Source organism: Gopherus flavomarginatus, chromosome 5 (genome assembly GCF_025201925.1).
Source record: "Gopherus flavomarginatus isolate rGopFla2 chromosome 5, rGopFla2.mat.asm, whole genome shotgun sequence".
NCBI lineage: Eukaryota > Metazoa > Chordata > Testudines > Testudinidae > Gopherus > Gopherus flavomarginatus.
The window spans coordinates 55,107,859-55,132,183 of NC_066621.1; the positions used below are offsets into that span (position 1 = coordinate 55,107,859).

Below are 24,325 nucleotides of genomic sequence, written 5' to 3' on the forward strand. Positions count from 1 at the left end.
TAACCTGTTTGCATCTATTGGGTATCTGGGAGGTGGGCGGGCGGGCGGAAGCCCGCCCACTGCTAAAGGATCCCCCTCTAGCCTAAGAGGAGGATCCACAGGACCACAGAAACCCACTGAATCCGGGGGACAATAAAAGAACAGGAACAGGAGTGCAGTCAAAGGGTCATAACCTGTTTGTATCTATTGGGTTTCTGGGAAGTGGGCGGACTGCTAAAGGATCCTCCCCCAGCCTAAGGGGAGGACCCACAGAACCACAGAACCCACTGATTATGGGGGACAACTAATAAAAGAACAGGGACAGGAGTGCAGTCAAAGGGTCATAACCTGTTTGTATCTATTGGGTTTCCGGGAAGTGGGCAGGCAAAGCCCGCCCACTGCTAAAGGATCCTCCCCCAGCCTAAGGGGAGGACCCACAGGACCACAGAACCCACTGATTACGGGGGACAACTAATAAAAGAACAGGGACAGGAGTGTGGTCAAAGGGTCATAACCTGTTTGTACCTATTGGGTTTCCGGGAAGTGGGCAGGCAAAGCCCGCCCACTGCTAAAGGATCCTCCCCCAGCCTAAGGGGAGGACCCACAGGACCACAGAACCCACTGATTACGGGGGACAACTAATAAAAGAACAGGGACAGGAGTGCGGTCAAAGGGTCATAACCTGTTTGTAGCGGGGTGGTTACCTGCTCCTGCCCTTTGGGGCTTGAAACAGCCCAGGAGAGGGCTGGGACTGGGGAAGGGAGCAAAGCCCTGGCTGATTGTGGGAAGCGGCTGCAGCTGGGGCCACGCCCCAAACAGACTAACCAGGTCTTATAAGGCCTGGGCAGCCAGAAGCTCAGGAGTCACTCTCTGCTTGTAGAGAGAAGGGCCTGGCTGCTAGGGAGCTGAGAAGGGTACTGGAAGTGGAGCAGGGCTGGGGGGAAGGCTAGAGGAGCTGGGGTGCTCCATCCTGGAAATCATCCAAGCTGCAGGCCTAGCTGAGAGCCTAAGACCAGTACTGGGGCTGTAGAGAGCCAACTACAGAGAGAGGCAGCAGGCCCAACCCAACCTTGCCTGTGATGAGTGGTGTATACTGCAGTCTGCCCCAGGGAGTGAGGCTAGATAGTGACTGGCAGTAGCCATACACTGAGGTGGGTGGGGTTCCCCTGGGTGGGGAGACCCAGAGTGTGGGGGTACTACCAGGTGGGCAGCAACCCAGAGAAAGGGACACTGGGGTCCTGGGAGGGATATGGGGGGCCAGCGGCAGCAGAACACCAGCCTGCAGGGGGTGCTCCAGGATGCTGGAAGAGCTGATGACCAGCAGGAGGCACTGCAGGGGTGAGTCGACTCCCTTACACTGTTGAATTTTTACATTGCTCTACTTGAGAGTGTAGCAGTACAATAGTACATTCACCCAATGTGGTAAGTGCTCTTGCATGAACAGTTTGAACTTGACAAAACTGCTGGTTTACTCCTTTTTGTTCTTCTGGACTCATCCAAATAGCTTGTGTGACCAGATTTTTCCCAACAAACGATAACATCTTCTAAACAAATAGATAATGCAAGAATCAATTGACTTACACCTTTTTTTAAACTAAATCTAATCTCTTACCGTGTAACTTGAAAAATGTCTTTGGATTGAAGTCATTAGGATCCAGCCCATCCGACTCCTCCCACACCTCTTTCAGTTGGTCTTTGCTTCCCTGTAGATTGGTTAAAAATAGAAATCACTCAAAGTAATGACATGTAATTTTATTGCCCTAAACTGGAGTTAAAGTTTCTCAAAAAGGCTTTTCAAAAACCTTTGGAATGGCCCTGCTTTATAGGCCTGATCTAAAGCCCACAGAAATCAATGACAGTCTTCTTTCATTGACTTCAATGGGTTCTGAGTCAGGCTCTATGTTGTCACAAGGCAGAGGGGTTGAGGGTACCATGAGGCAGCATTCTCTGACTCTGGGGAAAAGGAACCCCTGGAATGGCTTTGCACAGCCCCTCATTTAGGAACTATGTCTAAAGTGGATTTCAGTCTACTCTTCTTGCCTAAAGGGAAGGTAGCTGTAATGTTGGGATTTGCAATCTAAACATGGATGGTGCAGAATAATCCTGAATAATCTCTGGTGTCTTTATGAGCAAGCATTTTGCCAGTATATCACATTACTGTATACCAAACACACAAAGATAACAGGCATCTAGGGTAGAGTTTTCTAAAGCACCCAGCACTGGTTTCTCTCTTTCCATCGAACTCAGTGGTAAAACTCTCACTGATTTCAAAGGGAGCAGAGTTTGAGCCTTTTGAAAATCCCATCCACAGAGTATTAGTCTTCATTCCCCATTTTAATGCTGATCATATGTGAATGAACAAGGTGTTATCTGGGCCCGTTTTGTTATAAGCCGTTGCCCTTTAGTATGCAAAGCTTTCTCTAGCAGGATAAGAAATGTGTAAACACTGTATCCTTACAGGATGATTGATTTTGGGATGGTCTCCATGCTTTTTCTTCATCTCCTCATATTTGGATTCCTCTTCCCGTCTCTTCTCTTCATTCAGTGTTTTTAAATATTCTCTCCTTTCATGTTCCTTCATCATCTCGTATTTCTTAAATTCATCGTGGCGTGTCTTGTCATAGTTTTCCAGGTCACTTGTAGCCTACAGGAAATGTTTATGCTGAAAAGACTGTATTGCTTAGAAGTGTGAATGACTGGCCATATTGCCATTGCTTTGCCAAACGCGAGGTAAACTAATTGGGGATCATCTTTCAACAGAGTGTAGTGTAATAGCCGCCTCTCCCCACTCTACTTGTTCAGCAAAAGCAATCACTTTCGCATAATTTAATATTCTAGGAATCAACTGAGTTGCATTCCATACCCATGCATTGGTTTAAGAGGAGGAAGTAATGCACCCTTACTCTCCTCTGTAGGCAACCCACGTTGTACATAGGGCCATTACTCTCCATCCCACACAGATGGGCAGGAACTGGAGAATAGACACAGTTTCGACTTCTTTCTCCCCACACGTTTCAGCCAGTGCAGCTGAACTGGCATGGTGAGGGAAATAAGATGCACCAGGTACAAGGCTAGCACAGTGCACTTTCTCCAGGACCTAAGAAGTAGCATGTACCAAACATCAGAGGATTTAACACCTGGGAGGGAGAGGAGTTATTTTAAGCTAAGGGTTAATGTTGGCACAAGAACAAATGGATATAAACTGGCCCTCAGCAAGTATAGGCTTGAAATTAGACAAAGGTCTCTAACATCAGAGGATTGTAGTGCTGGAACAGCCTTTCAACAGGAGTAGAGAGGGGTGAAAAAACTAACTGGTTTGTAGATTGAGCTTGATAAATTTAAGGAGGATATGGTATGATGAGACCCATTAGCAAATAACTCCTATGGCCGGAGATGGGGCATTAGATGGGGACGGCTCTGAGTTACTACAGACAATTCTTTCCCAGGTGTCTGGCTAATGGGTCTTGCCCACATGTTCAGGGTCTAACTGATCGCCATATTTGGGGTTGGGAAAGAATTTTCCCACAGGTCAGACTGGCAGAGACCTTGGGGGCTTTGTACCCTCTTCTGTAGTATGGGGGACAGGTCACTTGATGGTATGAATTAGAGTAAATTGTGGATTCTCTGTAACTTGGAGTCTTTACATCAAGATTTTAGAACTTCAGTAACTCAGCCAGAGGTTATGGGCCTATTGCAGGAGTGGCTCGGTGGGGTTCTATGGCCTGTGATGTGCAGGAGGGGAGACTAGATGATCATGATGGTCCCTTCTGGCCTTAAAGTCTATAAGACTCTCCGGTGTCCCTTGCTCAGGGTTCATAGCAACTCTACAATCGATCCCTTAACCTGTAACGACAGATTACTTTAAATCCTGTGAGTGAAAATGGATAATATTTGAAAGTCTATGTTAAGGCTCATCTATGTGGAAAATTATTCTCAAATAGCTATTTCCTGATTAACTTCACATGTGGACATTTACTCTCGAATAAGAGTGCTTTATTATGAATCAGCTTAATCCATTTTAAAATAGTAAATGCTACTGTTATCACTCCCGGTGTTTGCTCCAGGATACAAATATCTATGGTTTACCGTAGTGAACAAACATGGAGTCACATGTCAGGGATGATCTAGGTAATGCTTAGTCCTACCAGGAGTGCAGGGGATTGCACTAGATGACCTCTCAAGGTCTCTTCTAGTCCTACAATTCTGTGTTTGTGGACTGTCCAGACTTACATTTACAATCATGTAAATTAATCTGAATGAACTGATTGCCAATTAGAGTTGAAACAGGACCACATGCCCAGTCCAGACATACCCTTATGGGGGGTTAGTTAATGCAGACTTGCTTATGCTTGGAAGCAGTTTGCAGCTGATTAGTTTTCAGTTTTTGATGTTAATGTATTTAATAGTATTAAAGGAAGTTCAGCTTTCTCATGCTGTCCCCTAAAGGATGTTCAGATTCACCTGATACTGCCTCTCCAATTATTTAGAGTTCATCTCCAAAATTCCCCACATTTTTAAAAACAATTATAGCGGAAATGGCCCCCTAAGGTATCCCTTAAATTGTGTAGTTCCAGCTGGTAAATGAAAGCAGACAAAGGTGGAATGGTTTATGAACAGAAAGAACTGCTAGTTAAGAACTTCCCTCTCTCCCTACCAACTAGAATTTTTCTGAAATGATGCTCCTAACTGGTAAGATTTTTGGAAAGTTTAAGAGTAAATTAGAAGGAGCATTTTAACTCGCCAAATTCTCTGTGCAAAAACAGTCAACCAGCTTCTAATATCAGATGTACAGTGCTACGTGCTGCATACCTGAGGTTAAAATCTATCTTTCCATGAGAAGCATAATTTTTCACTATTGAAAAAAGCCATGCTGCACTCTCAGCCAAACTGCATCTCACTGATATGTCAGCTGAGCAACAACCACACCTGTGATTGATATTTACTTAATCTCTACCAGACCCACTAACTGCCTATTAAGCAACTTTTAGTATTGATATCTGAAATTCAATTGTGTTGTGGTATTGCAGCTTGCCATACACAAGAAATCTATATGGCCATTTTGAAAGGAGAAATTGTTACCTTATATCAGGGATCAGCAATGCCCTGGTGGGCCAGGCCGCTTTGTTTACCTGCCATGTCCACAGGTTCGGCTGATCGTAGCTCCCACCGGTTGTGGTTTGCTGTTCCAGGCCAATGTGGGTGGCGGAAAGCAGCGGCCAGCACATTCCTCGGCCTGCACCACTCTCCGCAGCCCCCATTGGCCTGGGGCAGCGAACTGCGGCCAGTGGGAGCTGCGATCAGCCGAACCTGCAGACACGGCAGGTAAACAAACTGGCCCGGCCTGCCAGGGGGCTTACGCTAGCGGTCCGTATGCCAAAGGTTACCGATCCCTGCTTTATATTAAACTCATTATGTGACAAGATGAAAGTAATTTAGGTATAAAAATATACTTTGTAAATATTCTACAGGCATAATACCCTTCTATCAAAACTGAACTGAATTTACATGCCCTTGACAAGTCATGTTCTGTTTCCAAAGCTGCTCACACCAGCACAAGAATGAGAATGCTACAAGATGTTACTTGAAGAATTAACAGGTTCTGTGGTGAACACATGTCAATGGAATAGAAGTTTTCCAATACACAATGGAGCCAACTAAGTTCCTCTAAGATTAAGATCTGTGTGGTATTTACAGAAGATTGGTATAGATAAAGTAAAAGGATTTGCTTTCTTGCAGAGAAATACATGAGCAATCATAGCAAGTGAACATCTACAATACTTTATATCTAACACTCACTGCTTTGATCAACATATCTAAATCTTTAGATTCAAACGTGTCAGGATTCTGGTGGTTGAGGTGTTCAAACTGTTTAAGGAGAGCTTGATGGTCTATGCCAGTGTCTGAAAGAACAAGGTAAAAATATGTTTTTAAAACATTATTTTGAACACAAAACATATCAAACAAGTTTGAAGGAGAGAGTTCTGGAAGTTAAAAGTTTTCAAACACAAGCCTGTGATATACAAATAATTTGAGGCTCCTTAGGGACTGGATAGGTATTTGCAATTTGAAAGAATAGCAACATTTCTAGACTAGCATTGCTTAAGGAAGATTGGTGAGCTTCACTGAGCCTCTAGCAATTTGCACAGGCACTCCTCCTACCAAGATGGAGTACTGCATTTTTACACTGTAATTTTAACATGCAGAAATTAAAGCAGATATCACAAGTATTTCAAGCTTCACAATCCAGAATAGACACTGCACTACTAGTTCCTGCAAATGAGCATATAAATAAAACAGCTGATTTTGTAGTTGTGAGGGGGTCAGTTGAAGTGCCAAACTGCTGACCAGCATCATCCAGCTGAACTAGGGTCTTAGGGCTGACGACTCCACCTTATACCTTGAAAATCACCTTTACCTGGCCAAAGTGGATGTGGAACAATACCAAATCAGAATGGCAGAAGTTTAGATTCCTTTTGTACTGACTACAAGGTGCAAGGCAGTAGGGAGTCAGGCCCTGTGTCCAAATAAGGTGCTGCAAACATTTCCCCCTCCCTTCTGTAGGGGCTGCTTCCAACAATATAAAACATGCAAATATAGCAATAGCATCAAACACTTCTATGCTACCAGAGTTTTCCATATGCTACTGTGATTTTGGTCGATACACCCATATAATGCTCTAGACCAATATTACGTTGAACAGCATCTGTTCTGTTAAAGTTAGGCATGATGGTCATGTCCAGTGATTCTAGAAGTCTATCAATTTTTTTAATTGGGCAGCTTGTCAAGATGGCTGAACAAAAAAAAGGAAATGTTTGATCTGTATAGGAGATTGTAGGACAGTCTCCTTCAACTTATTACCCTTTAGTAAGCTAAAGATAATCTTGTCACATCTGTGCTCTATTTTTTTTTCATCACATGCCAGCAAACAGTGACCAGTGCATATTTCAACTACCATTCCTCCACTGTGAGATCACTTGTGCCTAAATACATTCTCTGATGAATCACTGTTTTATAAAGCATTTTTAAAAGTGCAATATTAGAGTTTATCTTTCCACATTAATGCTAAACCACACAAAAGATTCTTATTGGATCATTTGAAAATAAAATGCTGTAAAAATACATCCAGCTGGGGGACATGGTACCTTATTACTGTAGTATAAGCACCTCACAATCTGTATTGTATTTATTCTATGAGGTAAAGAAGTACTGTCACTCACATTTTATGGATGGGCAACTGAGGCACAGAGATGCCATGTATGTAATGATGATAGCATTGTGATAAACTGCAGGCCATATGATACATAAAGTTTAGCACATAGATTCTGTAGGGTATAGGAATTTAAATAGTGTGAGTCCCTAAGAGGCCCCGACTTTCTTCCACGTTACAGAAACCACCAGAACCTTGCCAAATATGTATTGTATATATGTAGTTAGGTCTTGCATTTTGTATGCAGTTAGTAAACATTGTTATGTGGACTCCATTGTGTCTGTGTGGCGCATATTCATATTACATATGTAATATGAATATGCTATATGTATGTAATATGTAATATGAATATGCTATTACACATGTAATATGAATAGCAAAAAAAGATAATGGTCTTTGACTGCTCCAGCTGTGTGCTAATTCGTCTCTTCCAGGACCACTGCTAACAATCAAATCTCGGAGCAGCTTCAAACAAACAGACACTTGTTCTTTTTCAGACATGCTGTCAGAGAAATATGTCCTAATTTCCACATACACACAACTGTTGAACTCTCCCCCACACTAATCTGATGGGTAGCATAGAAAATATTCTATCCTGTATGAGTGTTTTAAGGCTCAATATCTCAAGACCTTCTAGGGCTAGACATGGGAGTATCATGCCCATCCCAAACTCATGCTGATAAGACTTTTATTAATCATTGATTTTCTCTGACTTTCTCTCTGGCAGTGTAAAGCAGCCAGAAAGCTGCCCTGACAGGGCATCTCAGGGAATCATCAGGTGGCATAAAGTCAGCTATAATCAATGGCAGAGGAGGAGTGGGGAATAGCTAAAGGACAATATGCTCTACCACTCCCTAGCAGGCACAAAGGCCCAGAGCCACAAAGGGATTTTGGCATTGTGAGGCTCAGCATTGCCATGCTTAAATTTTGGTGCTCATAAAGTCACATACAATACTGTGATCCAGAAAGCCTGAGTTAGGGAGCCTAGGCTCCCTATACAGTGAATGGGGGGAGAGAGGCATCTAAGAATGTGATCCAAAAAAAGCCAGCAAGCTAGGCAGCTTCCCATGTAAACTAGCCAGTTGGAAATACCTTAGAGAAGGAGGTTTACTAAGCCACTCCACTCTTGAAGATAGGCACCTAAATCCAGGCTGCAGGTAGGAACCTAACTCTGCCTGCAATCCACAACTGCAAACCCCTCTTCTGGAGTCAGGCAGCTTAAGCACCTACCTCACTCCACACAAAACTGACAGAAAAGGAGGAGGAAGAGGTGATGACCATATAATTTTTAGCCCAGTGGTTAGAGCCCTCACCTGGGATGTGAGAGACCCAACTTCAATCGTCTCCCCTCCCCCATGGAGTGGTGAACAGAAGATTTGAATAGGGATCTTCCACACCTCTGAGAGCTCTAACCACTGAGCTTCAGGATATTCTGGTGTGGGCTCACTCAGTATCTCCCGTTGAAGCTGTTCCACTGTGCATAAATACTTAGTTGCTGGGCTAGAGAGAAAGAAAATGACTTTATAGCTTGGTGATTAGAACATCCATTTGGAAGGTGGGAGATCCAGAGTGCAGTACCCCTGCTTCAATCACTGTGCCTGAAGTGGGAACCAAACCTGTCTCCTACATCCCAGGTGAGACACAGGACTAAAAGTTTTAACCTAGACAGTGTTAGCACCACAACTACAACTGCAACCCAATCTGATAGGTGACCTCTGAGCACACCTAGCCAATCTAGCCCTGCAGTAAAATAAGCGGATGAATGCTTATCTTCCCCTAGTTCATGTATTGCAATGAGGCTTGGGTGGGAAATGGTACCCTGGTGCCTTGAATGAGGCAGCAGTATGCATGCTCGGAGACAGAACTATAGGTGCCTCAGAAAACTTAAGTGTTGAGTGTTTAGGCACCTACAGCATTTGGCGGCAGCCAACAGGGAGTTTTGTGGATCATAATGGTGCCTAAAAATGAGATTTAGGCACCTAAGTCTGGGAGTTAAGGACTAGATTCACAAAGGAATTTATGCACCTAGAAAATCACTGGGATTCACAATGGCTGAGTTCAACACCTAAGCTCTCTATACAATGAACAAAGAGAGATAAGCGCCTCAGAATGGAATTCACAAAAGCCAGTCACTAGGGGGCACCTCACCTAAACTAGTCAAGGAGATGCCAAGCCAAAGGATGTGTGCTAAGCCCCACCCCTCGCTTGGAGATAGGCACCTCAGTCTGGGTTCCAGGGCCGTGCCTCCTTTTGCTTGGGATTCTCTGCTGCAACTCCTCTTAGAGCCAGTCTCCATTCCCGCTTACATTGCTGTAACTTGTGTTGCTCAGGGGTATGAAAGACACCTCCTTGAGCAACATCAGTTAGGTTGACTTAAGAGCTGTCCACATCAGGGCTATGTTGGCGGGAGACGCTCTCCCACCAACATAGCTTCTGACTCTCATGGAGGTGCACTAATTATGCCAACGGGAAGAGCGCTCTCCTCTGAGCATAGCCCATATTCACCAGACGTGCTACAGCAGTGCAGCCGCACCAATGGAGCGTGGTAGTATAGACTTGCCCTAAGTGTTAGGTGCCTATGATGATTTGTGCAGGGGGCTGTGGGAGGAGGGAGCTTAGGCATCTGGATGCCAGGCGTGGTGTTGCATGGCTGAGCACCTGCAGTTCTTATTGATTTTGGTGGAATTTGTGCGTGCTCAGCACTTCTGAAAATCAGGTTATTAAAGTTAGGCACACTGGTCAAATTTTTCAAACCTGGATACCTAAAGTTAGAGATCTAAATAAAAGAAATGCTACATGCCTGCAGCTCCCACTGAAGTCAGTGGCATCCAAATTTGAAAAATGTGACCACTGTGCATACATACATCTGCAGTCTGAGGATTTAGTTTGAGTGAGTACAAGCTACTAAATACAATAATGCTGATCTTCTGAGATAGCGTGGGTTCATGGGTGTGACATTGCACTCTATGATTTTATGAAAATATGCTAGAGTGTGAATATGTAACTGGAATATGCTTAATGCAAAAGGTCTCTTGTAATGTATCATTACAAAGCTTATAATCTACTGAGTGTGGTCATCATATTTGTATAAATGTATCATTCTTGGATCTGAAACTAGAAACACAAAATATAATTGAGGTCCTTTTGTAATTATGCAAAGTGTGGGCCATTAATGGTGGCTTGGAAACTTGATGGCTCCCATTAACCTGGACAATTGGTTGTATATGGCTCTGTTTATTTGTAAGTCTTCCTATATACATGTGTGCTGGCAAATGGGTAATGAAGTCTTACAGTGACAGATGATCATGTCACCTGAACTGGAATCCATCTTAAATCTGGTGCTTTTACATTTAGAAGGAGGGGTGGGAACCCAGAGAGGGACAAAGGATTCCTGCCTTGTACAAAAGAGAGATAAGGGTGTGGAACGGAACAAAGGGGGCTGCAATCATAAGAAATCCCCTAGCTACCACCTGAGCTGGAACAAGGACTGTACCGGGGAAAGGATTGGGCCCAGACCAGGAGAAGGCTAGTCTGTCAAAGAAGCTTACTGGAACATCTCTGAGGGTGAGGTTTCATCTGTATTCAGTTTATTACTGTAATAGACTTAGACTTGAATGTTTTATTTTATTTTGTTTGGTGATTTACTTCGTTCTGTCTGTTATTACTTGGAACCACTTAAATCCTACTTTTTGTATTAATCACTTTTTACTTGCTCATTAACCCAGAGTATGTATTAATACCTGGGGTGCAAACAGCTGTGCATCTCTCTCTATCAGTATTATGGAGGGCGAACATCTTATGAGTTTACCCTGTATAAGCTTTATGGATTTATTTGGACCCCACTGGCAGTTGGGCATCTGAGTGCTGGAGACAGGAACACTACTTAAGCTGTTTTCAGTTAAGCCTGCAGCTTTTGGGGCATGTGGTTCAGACCTGGGTCTGTATTTGTAGCAGGCTAATGTGTCTGGAACAACCAGGCAAGGCACTGAAGTCCCAAGCTGCCAGGGAAAACGGGCTCAGACGTAGTCTCAGCACATCAGGTGGCAATACCAAAGAGGGTTTCTGTGAACCAACCCACCACAATGAGGCATTACAATGAAATTTTCAGCTACATAAAGTTACCATCCACTGTACCATCCGTACTAGTTGTCCTTAATTAGATCATTGTGAGCTTCATCACAACTTCAGGGGAAAATCTGCCTACATTTGAGTCTGAGATGAACTATGAGTCTTTGTGTTCATATGTGAAGCAAGCCGTTTATTCCTCTGGAGAGGCTATGTAGTGGGCTGTGCTCTCTGGACTGTTCTTTTTTTTTAAACAAAAAAGAAAAGCACAGAAGACAGAGGCCAATTTTATTATCTACTAATTGTAGGACATAGCACCCAGAGGTCCCAATCAGGGATCATGGCCATACTGGAATAGCCAGGGGCAGATTAGGGTTTTGTAGGTCCCCTGGGCCAGAGCAAGTGGGGGTCCCTCCCAACCCCTCCCACCTGCAGTCTCCCCCTCCCCCGCATCCCTCCCAGTGCTCTTTCCAGGGAGTGGGGTGCTGGTGTGGGGAGATGCCCTGCTCTGCCCAGCCAGCGCTGCAGTGAGGAGTGGAGTCTGGGCACGGGCTCCCTGACAGGGTTGCCAGGTGGGCAGAACGAGTTGGAGGTGTGGGGCAGAGCCACAACTAGGGATTTTTGCGCCCGAGGCAAGGGACAGGGGCGGCATGTTTGGCTCTTCGGCAGCAGGTTCCTCTAGAAGGGAAGGACCTGCCGCCGAATTGCTGCCATTCTTTGGCAGCAATTTGGCGGCAGGTCCTTCCCTCTGAGAGGGATTAGGGGACCCGCCGCCGAATTTCTGCCGAAGAGCCGGACATGCCGCCCCTCTACCTTGCCGGCGGCCAGTGGCAATTCGGCGGCGGATCCCTAAGTCCCTCTTGGAGACAAGGACTTGCCGCTGAATTGCCGCCAAAGGAGAGACTTTCTGTGCCCCTCACCTTCTGTGCCTGAGGCAAGTGCCTCACTCGCCTTGCCCTTGTTATGGCACTGATGCGGAGGCGCCCATTTTTCTGCGGCCTCATTGGCCCAGTGGCTAATCCACGACTGGGAATAAGCACTCCACTAAAAACAGTAAAAATACAGTCCTTCCCCCTTCTTTTGGCTTTCTCCTGGCATTACCGAGGCCCGACTCCCTCAATCTACCCTCCATCCCCACACTAAGCTCATTGGCAGTGTTTCAGTGCCACAGCAGGGTGGCAGAACACTGCAAGAATACAAACTTAAGTTATGATTCATTTCCCACTGAAATAAATAGGAGTCTTTCCGCTGACTTGATAAGGAATTGGATCAGGCCCCTACTGCACTGATAAATCTGCACAGAAAAATTACACCGTCCACTTAAAAAAAAAAAAAACAAAAAAACCTAAGCAGAACATTTTGGAAGAGATTCTTAGCATCACCATTAGAAACTTTATGCTTGTGAATACAATTCTTCTCAGAAAGAAACCTCCAGTAAAAGGTCTGCATCAAGTCTCCGTGGTTGTCTTTTTTTTTTTTAATTTATATTTTGCATATTAGAATTAAATCATGCAGCGTTGGGCAAAGAGACAAGGCAGTACCCCCTGCCAAGCAAGCTAGCAGTAACTGTAGGCACTGGAAACTTGTATACTTTGTTTCTAAATATAAAGGCCTACTGCCTAGATTGCAGTGTAGCATTAGCAATGCTATAATTATGGACAAGAAGACACTTTAATTCCAAGTCCCTGTTTCTGATGCTTAGAACTGCAACAACAACAAAAATCCTTTGAGCTGAGTTTCTCATGTTTCTTATAAGACTATAAAATTAATTTCTGGTAAGGAGGAGGTAGAAAGAAAGACAACCACTTTTGAGCTAGTCAACCAGTTAAAAAAACCTGTTCCAAACACCTTCTAAAAAAAAAATTAGATTGTGCTAAATCCACAAAGGGACGTAGGAGTCCAATGCCTAATTTTTAGGCACCCTGGCACCCAATGGAATTCTCACCCCCAAGTAACGCACCCAGGCTCCCTGTACAATGCATAGGGGGAGTTAGGTTCCTAAAAATGTGATTCATATGAGCCAGCATGCTGAGCAGGGAGCTGCCTAAACTAGCCAGTAGGAAATGCCAAGGAGAAGGGTAAGACATAAGCACCAGCTCTCAAAGGTAGTGAGACACCTAATTCTAGACAGGAGGGAGGTGCCTATCTGTGCTTGGGATTTACATCCACACACCTGCTCCTGGAGTTAAGCACCTTAGCTAAGCCAGGTCAGGTTAGTACTTTCTCTCTCAAGGGCGGGTGGCTGTTGATGTGACCCCAACCTGGTATAAGCAGCAGCCAAATGGTTCACTGGAGTAGAGAGTGCAACATGGGTTTCCTGCATCCCAGGAAATGTCTAAGCCACCAGGCTACAGAGTCTTTATCTTTCTCTTTTCCTCTCTGTCCCAGTGAATATTTAATTATTCATACACAGTGGAAGAGCTCCAATGGGAAAGACTTTCCATCTCAGGAGTATAAAACGGGGACCCTCTTACCATTCCAACTCAGTTTAACCATTCCTATTGCTGATAGGAGCCAGTGAGGAGAACAAAATTGGTGGATTCCAGGCACCTATCTGATAAAGACCAATCTGTTAATTCTGTGTGAATTCTGCTTCGTATTCTTACCTTGAAAGGAATCCATTTTAGCTTTGATTAGCATTCTTAACCTTGCCACTTCTTGTCTTTTCAGTTCATCCAGCCTTGTTCTCACATGATGGCTTACTAAGTCTAGCTCTTTGCTTAGCTTTCCACTCTGTTAAAATAAATAAGTGATCTATAAAGACAATCGTGTTGTAGTTTTCAGATGCCCACCACACGTGGGCTGTAATTGCCATTCTGAAGACCTTATAAACATCATAAGTATCTCACACATTGTTTGAAGAGAATATTAACTTTGTAAATTTATGAAAAATAGAAATTGGGGCAGGGCACTCACTGAAAGACTCTTTAAGCTTCCTTTAAAAAAAAACAAAATTTGATGCTCCAAATACCATAATTAAACCAAGACCCTGAAGCACAGCTGTGTATCTGTATTTAAAGATCTCTTCAGAAGTGAGAAGTGACCATTCTGTAAATCAGCTGTTATCATGTGGTCCACAGAGAACTGCAGATCAACAGAGTGATGTGGGTGCCAAACTCTTGCTGAAAGAGGAATCGGCACAGCAGCAGCCACCTAAGGGTGCTGTAAGAATGTTCAGCAACACCTGAAAACTGAGACCAACTCCCAGGGGCTTTGCCAGGAATGGAGTGGATACGTAAGCTGTCAGACCCTAGCAGCAGCAGAGCTTTACATCAAAGGTAATGCAAGAGGAATGAAAGAAAGCTTAGTGCTCTTAAGGTGAGACTGTGGAGAAGAGAGAATTTGGAGCAGCCAGCTGGACCTGGGGACTGGAGAAGGGTGGAGGAGGAGTGAACATAACCTAGGGTGGCAACAGCAGGAGAGAACAGGACACGAAGATGGTGGTTGGAGTGGTACCAGAAGTAGGGGTGCTGGGAAGAGAAGAGAACCACAGCTCAGTCTTTATTCTTCCCAAACACTGCCACCTTTATCACAAAACTTGAACACAGTGTGTTGTTCTCAATTCCCAGGGGCTTCAGGATCAGGCTTTTTTGTGTTTCTCTACTTCCCCCACTTGTTTCCATGTCATTAAATTCACATGTGGCACATGGCTTCCACCTGGGAGGGCAGAGAAGCCTCTCTGCCATTGGCTCAGTATTGCTCTGAATCACTTGGCAGGCAACAAAGTGAGAGCTATGCGAAGAGCCATTTTGACGTTAATGAACTTTGTGCTGTTCCTTCTGAATTCCAAAGAATTCTAAAGAATTCTTAAGGCCTTGCTTTCCATTTTGCAGGAGAACGCTAATAAATGTTTTCCAAAAGCAAGATTGAATCTAATTGTTTTATTAGTAGTTAGGTAGCAAATTAAAACCTCTTGGGAGACTGATATGGTACAGTTTCTTCAAAAAACAGGATATCTGGCCTGTAGCTGCAGAGATAAAGAACTCTTTAAAGAATCTAATTTAAATTGCGTAAGCTAATGAAAAAGTAAAGGCAATACTAAATAAAAATTAAGACTAATAGAAGAATATGAAACTATATCATTGTAGCTGTCTAAACTCATCTTGATTAAATTCTATTGATCTTTGCACATACCTTTATTTCCTCTATATCAGCAGTCTGAAGTTTCTCTCTGAAATGTTTATCTGTTTCTAGGACATCTATCACTTGCTTGAGATATTCATCATAATAAAGCCCAGTATCCTTTAGGAAAAGAAGTTTGAGATTAGGAAAAAAATGCCTCCAAATGTTTTATTTTAATATAAATGCAAAGATTTAATCTCTGCACACACAATCTCAAACATCAGTAGTATTGAGCAGAATGCACCGACTCGGTATATCAGCAATAAGATATGAATTTCTTTGCTTTGGTTGGTTTGCACAATTATCAAACACAAACTAGTTTGCTCTGTTCCCTTTTTGTTCTAGAAGTTGACAAAGGAATAAAGGCAGAGAGAGATTTAAGAACGCACATCATGCACATTTGGGGCCTATCATGTACATTGAAATTTGTTTTTTTTTTAAATCTGTAATTTACTTGATAGACAAATAGACGACAATTCAGAACATTTTCCCCTACAGGAGATTATCTCCTTGAGTTTCCACTTGCTGAGTTTAATAGGAATTCTTTTTTTAGGGAGCATAATGTGCCACTTCATTCCCATCCTGATAGAAGCAGCCGCCACAAGTTTGGCCCCCATAACCCGATATCTACCTCCAAGGGTACGTCTACACTACAGGATTATTCCGATTTTACATAAACTGGTTTTGTAAAACAGATTGTATAAAGTCGAATGCACGTGGCCACGCAAAGCACAATAATTCGGTGGTGTGCGTCCATGTACTGAGGCTAGTGTCGATTTCTGGAGCGTTGCATTGTGGGTCGCTATCCCATAGTACCCGCAGTCGCCTCCGCTCATTGGAATTCTGGGTTGAGATCCCAATGCATGATGGTGCAAAAAGTGTCGCAGGTGATTCTGGGTAAATGTCGTCACTCATTCCTTCCTCCGTGAAAGCAACGGCAGACAATCATTTCGTGCCCTTTTTCCCTGGATTGCACTGGCAGACGCAATAGCATGGCAACCATGGAGCCCGTTTTGCCTTTTGTCACTGTCACCGTATGTGTACTGGATGCTGCTGACAGAGGCGATACTGCAGCGCTACACAGCAGCATTCATTTGCCTTTGCAAGGTAGCAGAGACGGTTATCAGTCGTTCTGTATCATCTGCTGCTGTCATGGGTGCTCCTGGCTGACCTTCGCTGAGGTCGGCCGGGGGCGCAAAGATAAAAATGACCCCCCGGGTCATTCCCTCCTTTATGTTGTATCTAAAAATAGTCAGTCCTGCCTAGAATATGGGGCAAGTGTACTAGAGAACCAGTGTATCAGAGAGCACAGCCGCTCCGTGTCAGATCCCACAGAAATGATGAGCTGCATGCCATTCTAGGGGGTGCCCCTGCAACAACCCCACCCGTTGCTTCCCTCCTCCCCCAACCCTTCTGGGCTACCATTGCAGGGTCCCCCCATTTGTGTGATGAAGTAATAAAGAATGCAGGAATAAGAAACACTGACTTTTTAGTGAGATAAAATGAGGGGGAGGCAGCCTCCAGCTGCTATGATAGTCCACGCAGCACAGAATCTTTTCTTTAGACATGAAAGGGGGGGCTGATGGAGTTCAGCCCCCAGTTGCTATGATGAGGACAGTTACCAGCCATTCTGTACCATCTGCTAGGAATAACCGGGAGTCATTCCTATTTTTACCCAGGCACCCCTGGCCGACCTCACCTGAGGACAGCCAGGAGCACTCACGGGCTGATGATGACGACGGCTACCAGTCCTACTACACTGTACCGTCTGCCACCGGGGAAGGGAAGGGAGAGGATGCTGCTGTTCATTGCCCCAGCACCGTGTCTACCAGCAGCATGCAGTAGACATATGGTGACACTGAAAAAAGTCAAGAAACGATTTTTTCCCTTTTTTTTTTACGGGGGGGGAGGGGCAGTAAATTGACGAGATATACCCTGAACCACCCCGGACAATGTGTTTGATCCTACAGGCATTGGGAGCTCAGCCAAGAATGCAAATGCTTTTTGGAGACTGCAGGGACTGTGGGATAGCTGGAGTCCTCAGTCCCCCCCCACTTCCTCAATGAGCATCCATTTGATTCTTTGGCTTTCCATTATGCTTGTCACACAGCACTGTGGTGTGGACTCTGTATCATAGCCTGGAGATTTTTTTCAAATGCTTTGGCATTTCGTATTCTGTAACGGAGCTCTGATAGAACAGATTTGTCTCCCCATACAGCGATCAGATCCAGTATCTCCCATACAATCCATGCTGGAGCTCTTTTTGGATTTGGGACTGCATCGCCACCCGTGCTGATCAGAGCTCCACGCTGGGCAAACAGGAAATGCAATTCAAAAGTTCACAGGGCTTTTCCTGTCTACCTGGCCAGTGCATCTGAGTTCAGATCGCTTTCCAGAGCGGACACAGTGGTGCACTGTGTGGGATACCGCCTGGAGGCCAATACCGTCGATTTGCGGCCACGCTAACCCTAATCCGATATGGTAATACTGATTTCAGCACTACTCCTCTCATCGGGGAGGAGTACAGAAACTGGTTTAAAGAGCCCTTTATATCGATATAAAGGGCCTCGTTGTGTGGACGGATGCAGTGTTAAATCAGTTTTACGCTGCTAAAATCGGTATAAACGCGTAGTGTAGACCAGGCCTAAGACTCATGCAGATATTGGGGTAATTTACAGGAAGTACAGGACCATTCACACAGGGCCATTGGAACAGAATTGCTGGGTGCTCACTAGCTGGAGCTGCCCCAAGAGGGTGAAGCTTGTTCACATCAAGCCAGCAAAAGTTTGTATGGCAGCAACCTATAGTAACATCCATTGTGTTTTCCCCTGTGAGTTTGGGGCAAAGGGAACAATCTAGAGGAGCCTAGCCAGCTAGAATTGAACAGTGGATATAGAACTACCCCTCTCCAAGATTTCATGTTTAGTAGCAGGACTTCACTTGCAAAACAGCAATATTATTCTTTAATAACTAAAAGCTCTTAACATGCACTTTGACAAAGTGGAAAATGGAGTTGCCATGAAACAAACATATTATCTCAGCTGTCATTTTGTGACATGGTTACCTACTGCATTTTGTTACTAGGAAAATGGTTTGCGAAAATCCTTCCGTATTTCCCCGATTTAACCCTATTCCACTCTCTGAGGTCCAAGTTGGGACCAGCATTCTTCCTACCAAAGATGACTGGATGGAACTTCCTTTTAGCCTATTAATAATACTCAGTCAGTTGGGAGAAGGTGTACAATAGGCATTTCCTCCCCTCAGGAGCTTTGTGCATTGCCTCTGTTACCTCCCCAGTCCTACCATATCAGGGAGCAAGAGATGGGAGCAGGTATTGAACCCTGAATATGACCACCCCACATGGAAAGGTGAAATACTACTAGCTTCCCCTTGGAGTACAGCACCAACAAAGTTAATTATTATTTATTACAGCACCTAGGAGGACTAGTCATGGACAAATCTCAAAATGAGAAAAAAATCAACAAGCTTGTTATTGATAGAAAGAATACAGCCTTTTAGTATAAAGTATTTAATAAAATACCCTTCATTTACTTACTGGGGTTTCTATTTTTGCTCCTTCTACATGAGGTTCTCCTTGAACTTTTGTCTTGTCTATGTCTATAGGCACTGCTTCCAAATTGATTAGGAGACATATCACCAGCAGAACACAATGTTGTGGTAGGATGGTTCTCCACCTCATCTGAAACATCATCATCATCACTAACTAGAGCTAGGATTTAACAGAAATAAACTAGGTTATTGGACAGAATTAACACATTCATATTAGCACCAGCAATAATCCTACTGATTATACATTATAAAGCCATCAAGGGACATTAGAGCCAAACAGGGTAAAAAAAATAGTACTCAAGGATTATTTTAAAATCTTAACCGATTAATAATTAGACATCACTAGGTTGTCAAAGTGGTAGTGATATTACACGCTAGCATATGCAATGTAGCAAGTACCCTACCCACAGAGAGAGAAAAGATGAGGCATTATTACAAGGATTATTATATTGGCTTCTGTATGTTTAAGTGAAGACTCTTTTAAATCTGCTGTGGTATTATCAGTAATTATGTAAAATGGTTTGGGCAGCAATAAAGTTTAGGATTTATACACTAATTTAGATGTTCAAAGTCCTGTACAATTGTCAGTTAGTGAGAAAGATACTACACAAAACAAGGTCCAGATACTACTCTCACTGAAAGCTTTCCAATGATCATAATGGGAACAGGATCAGCCTCAGGAATTGTATAGGGAGTGTCTTGATTTTTGGGTCTTTTTCTTATATAGGTCCCCACCCCAGTCCGATTTTTCACACTTGCTGTCTGGTCACCCTAGCCACTTCTGAAGAGACCTTTAAATACAGATTTATTTGGGCATAAGCTTTTGTGGGTAAAAAACCTCACTTCTTCAGATGGCATATGCAGAACAATAGATACATACAGATGTTAATACAAACAATCTTAAGTCTTTTGTTGAGGAAATAAAGTGAGAAAGCTAATATTGAATGTTACATACATTTTTTGTTGAGCATTTCACAGACTAAAAAGGATCCCAAGGATTCACTGAGATTATTTTTTTCTTATTTAAAGAAATCGGCAAAAAATGCCTGGCTGGAGTACAGTAACTCTACTGAAGTTAGTGGACTAACTCTGACATTAGTCCTTGGTATCTGGCAGGAGTTGCTGTTGCTGCCACCAATCATGCACTGAGGGCTTGCCTACAATGGAGAGCTGCAGCGCTGTAAACCCACCACCAGCGCTGCAACTTACTCACCGTCCACACTTGCAGGGCACATACAGCGCTGCATCTCCCTGGCTGCAGCGCTGGTTGTACTCCTGCTCTGTCTCAGGTATAAGGATTGCAGCGCTGGTGATGCAGCGCTGCTCCGCAAGTGTGGCTACCAAAAGCGCTGTAACTGGCCTCCAGGGTATTAGGAGGTATCCCAGAATGCCTGTTCACAACAAACCAGAAGAGCTCCTGTTTGCTTGAGAAGAGGCAGGCAGGGGAATTGCTTTGGAATGTTCACAGCTGTTTGCTTGAGTAGAGAAGCCACACGGCGGAGGGGGTGGGGGGAGTCTGTGTTGGAGCAGCTGCTTATGTGGTCTGAAGGCTATTTAGGAGTGCATTTAGTGAATAAGAGAGGGGTGGGGGAAGGGGTCAGAACTTTTAAAATGATTGAAGGTAGGTGCTGTGTATCTTCCAGTCCTTAGAACTTGCAAGGCAGGGAGCTGACACAGTGTCAGCTCCAAAAATCCACTCTCTCTGTCTCCCCCACGCTCCCTGTCACACTCCACCCCACCCTCCTCTTTTGAAAAGCACGTTGCAGCCACTAGAACACTGGGATAGCTTCCCACAACGCACCACTCCCAACAGCGCTGCAAATGCGGCCACACTGCAGCGCTGGTAGCTGTCAGTGTGGCCACACTGCAGCGCTTTCCCTACACAGCTGTATGAAGACAGCTGTAACTCCCAGCGCTGTACAGCTGTAAGGGTAGCCATGGCCTGAATGTGTTGTTTTCAGTGTCAGCAGCTGTGGACAAAGTACATCAGATTAACTTTTGCTGGATCATTCCCATAAAATAATCTGAACTGATTTGCTGGGATCAGTAAATTAATTTCTAGCCTCAGCACAGTGTTGGTGACTTCTCTGTGGCCTGCAATGGCTCTGTACAGTTGATGTGTGAGGCTGTTCACTGTTCTAAATATTTTTAGAAGTCTAAAGTGTCCTGATCATACAAAATGTGCAATAATTATCAGATTTTTTTTAAAAATCACTTTGTCTAACTTTACCACTTTAACAATACAATATACAGATTCATTCTGAGGATCTTATTAACAACTGTCAAGACAGTAAATGGTTTGCACCCTCTTAAATTTGATGATAGAATAGGCAAATGAGTATTCGTCCATACTTCTGAGTCATGACTTTTCAAAAAAACAAACGCACACACACACCATCCTTGGCTTTTGACATTGGGTAATTTTTGTGATTGAGGTGCGAATAAGTCATACACAGCTGCACAAAGTCCATTAAGAATTTTAAGGGAATAATTCATGAGGAGGCACTTATCAAGCAGCATATTGAAAACACGTACAACCAAGACTGATACACTTGCAATCAGCTCCCTTCCCAGTACTCATGTGCACTAGGCCAGCAGGGCAGAATAGGCCAACTGGATAAAGGAAAAGAAGTAGCAGGAAAGCAACCCTATGTCTCTAGCTATAGTACAGCTTTTAACTGCAGTTGTAACTTGTTAGTGGCAGTCTGTTTACATACATGACTAATATTTGATTAGTAACAGTGACAGCTAATCATGTGTCACTTGTGCCAGCAACCCCCTAAGCTGGCCAGCGGCAGTCTCCCTGTAACCACTTTGTAATACTGTTGTCCTGTGAGCAAGACCCTGTTATTGTGCCTCATTACCTGATACTTCTTCCTCCCAGAGTTCATTGCCCCATGTGCTGCTAATGCCATCTTTTTGCATGTTCTCCAGTTCTATACCTAGTCCCTGCTGAGGCACGATGGAATACGTGCCCCAGATACAAACATGGTTAGGAAGCATAGTAGTTCAATGCACAAGCTGAGTTAACAAATGATTGCGTTGTGAATAAAAGCTATTGTTAGTGGAAATAGCTCAACCATATTTGTGGCAACTAGTTCAGATAAAGTCACAAACTGGTTACAGAAACACAATTTTATTCATAATGTGGGCAAGCCCCTAAATGTTTCATTATAAACACAACCTCAGGGAACCTAATTACAAACCTGCTTCCAATTTATAGCATAGTCTGGACCATGACCATATAATCTAACTGCTGCAACCTTATATGGCCCAATCTATGCTACAAATTGGTTACCAGGCTTATTTTAGGTTAGAGGAGAATTGTGTTGAATAAAGTTTGCTGTAGGAGGTGTATTAATAGTGTAGATGTGGAGGTTTGGAGGGTGGTGAGAAAAAGGGTTAATTCTAAAGTTGTTTGATGCACAGCCATCAGAAAGCTTTCCTCCCTCCACCCTCACCCTCAGGGGAAAAAGTTAGGACAGACACTTGTTAAACGGAGTTGTCACCTCAGTACTTTTAAAGACAATCCTGGAGAAGAGCTGAATCTCAGAAATCCACTCTGAAATCAGAGGAGACAGTCAAATCCACAGTCAAATTGTAGAAACCACTTCCCTGAAAATTTTCCCCAAATGTGCTGCTTTGAGGGAAGCCTGGTGAACTGGACAAATGAAAGGAAGCAGGAAATCCTAGGAATAGACACGAACATAAGTTAATGACCAGAGCCTGAGGACATAGTAAGCACACTCTGATGCATCTTTTCAAAAGTGTTTCTTAAGGAGATTAGAAGAGCAAACATTTTAATTGTTCATGTAAAGAAACTGCACTCTTGTTTTCTATGATAAAGCTTTCTATGATAATTTGGGCCTTTAAAGAGGTTTCCATAAATGTTAACAATACTAACTTAATATTGCCATAAGTCACTGTACATAAGTGTGTAGTTTTTTTTTAAAAGTTGCGCTGCCACTGACTCAATTTAGCCTTGCGCATGTCACTAAAGCCAACACTGTCAACAGTGATCTCTGATTGTGTGTGCGCACGTGCAGGACAGTTTTAGCCTAATTTTCATAGCTGCTAAGCTTCAACTTGAAATTAATAGGAGGTGTAGATGCTTGGCAGCTTTGAAAATTAAGTCCTGAGCGTCTCAAGTTGGGCAATGAAAAATCAAAAGCTACAATTGTAAATTTTAGCTTTAACTTTCCAGGGAAACTGAAACATAAGGCCAGATTCTACTCTCAGCTACCCTGAATTTACACTGCTGTAAGTAATGGAATTACTCTACCTTTCCACTGTTGTACCTGAGATCAGAACCTGGCCCATAGTTTGTGGAATGGCAATATTTTAATATCTATCCCACAGGACCAGATTAACTCTCCTGTGGGCCTGGGGCTATAAGATTTTGTGGGGCCCAAGTCTTTTTCCCAATTTAAAACAAAACTATCACAATTATGGCATTGAGGCTATTAACACTATAAACTTGCCTTTTAATTAACATAAAGCTGTTCTATGGCTACATTTCAGTCTTAAAACATGTAAACTATGGTTAAGTTAATTCAGAATAGCCTACATTTTACCTGAGAACAGCCATAATATTAGTTTCTTTCTGGTAGGGAGTTTGGGTTCAGGAGGGGGCTCCAGGCTGGAGCAGAGTGTTGGGGTGAAGGAAAGGGTGAGGGCTCTGGGAAGTAGTTTGGTGCAGAAGGGGATTCTGACCTGGGGTAAGGGGTTGAGGTGTAAGAGTGGGTGCGAGGTGCAGGCTGCGGCCAGGAGGCTCTTACCACAGGCAGCTCCTGGCCGGTGGTGCAGCAGGGCTCAGGCAGGCTGCCTGCCTGCATGCCATGGTCCCACGCTGCTCCCGGAAGCAGCCGACTGCTGGCACATCTCTGCACGCCCCGGGGGGAGAGGAACAGCGTGTCTCCATGTCTGCGTGTAAGTGCTGCCCCCACAGCTCATATTGGCCAGTTCCTGGCCAATGGGAGCTGCGGTGATGGTGCTGGGGGCAGAGGTAGCACATGGAGCTGCCCTCCACCTCTGCCAGGGGCTGCAGAGATGTGCCAGCAATCAGCCGCTTCCGAGAGCAGCGTGGGGTCACAGCATGTAGGCAGTCTGCCTGAGCCCTGCAGCCCCTAAAGCCCCTGCATTAATCCGGCCCTGCTATCCCAAAGGTGTATTGTGAATGCTTGTACAGTGCTTTGAAGATGTAAAATGGTAGGTGAATGAAGCTTATTACATGTACTTTATGGATGAGTTTGGTACTATTACTACCCTGATTTGCATTGCAGTCAAATGAAAACAAACAAATGAGGTTTCAAAGAACTGTCTCGACTTACAGTGACATCTGGAACTTGGAGTCCTATTTGCTTGTTCTAGGGGCAATATTTG

General features: G+C 44.0%; 1 protein-coding gene across 3 annotated transcripts in view; it reads right to left on the bottom strand.

Moving 5' to 3' along the window:
* Positions 1–24,325, bottom strand: part of NUCB2 (nucleobindin 2) — a 56,536-nt gene that overhangs the window by 22,833 nt on the left and 9,378 nt on the right. For 2 of the 3 annotated variants that reach the window (XM_050955822.1, XM_050955824.1), the window contains exons 2-7: positions 18,930–19,103; positions 15,386–15,493; positions 13,858–13,984; positions 5,776–5,879; positions 2,438–2,623; positions 1,592–1,682 (exon numbers count right to left, since the gene is read on the bottom strand). In XM_050955822.1, coding sequence (XP_050811779.1) covers positions 1,592–1,682; positions 2,438–2,623; positions 5,776–5,879; positions 13,858–13,984; positions 15,386–15,493; positions 18,930–19,091 — 778 coding nt within the window. In that variant the 5' untranslated portion in view covers positions 19,092–19,103. Of the gene's footprint in view, positions 1–1,591; positions 1,683–2,437; positions 2,624–5,775; positions 5,880–13,857; positions 13,985–15,385; positions 15,494–18,929; positions 19,104–22,452; positions 22,633–24,325 lie in introns of all 3 variants that reach the window. The other variant, XM_050955823.1, reaches the window with a different exon arrangement.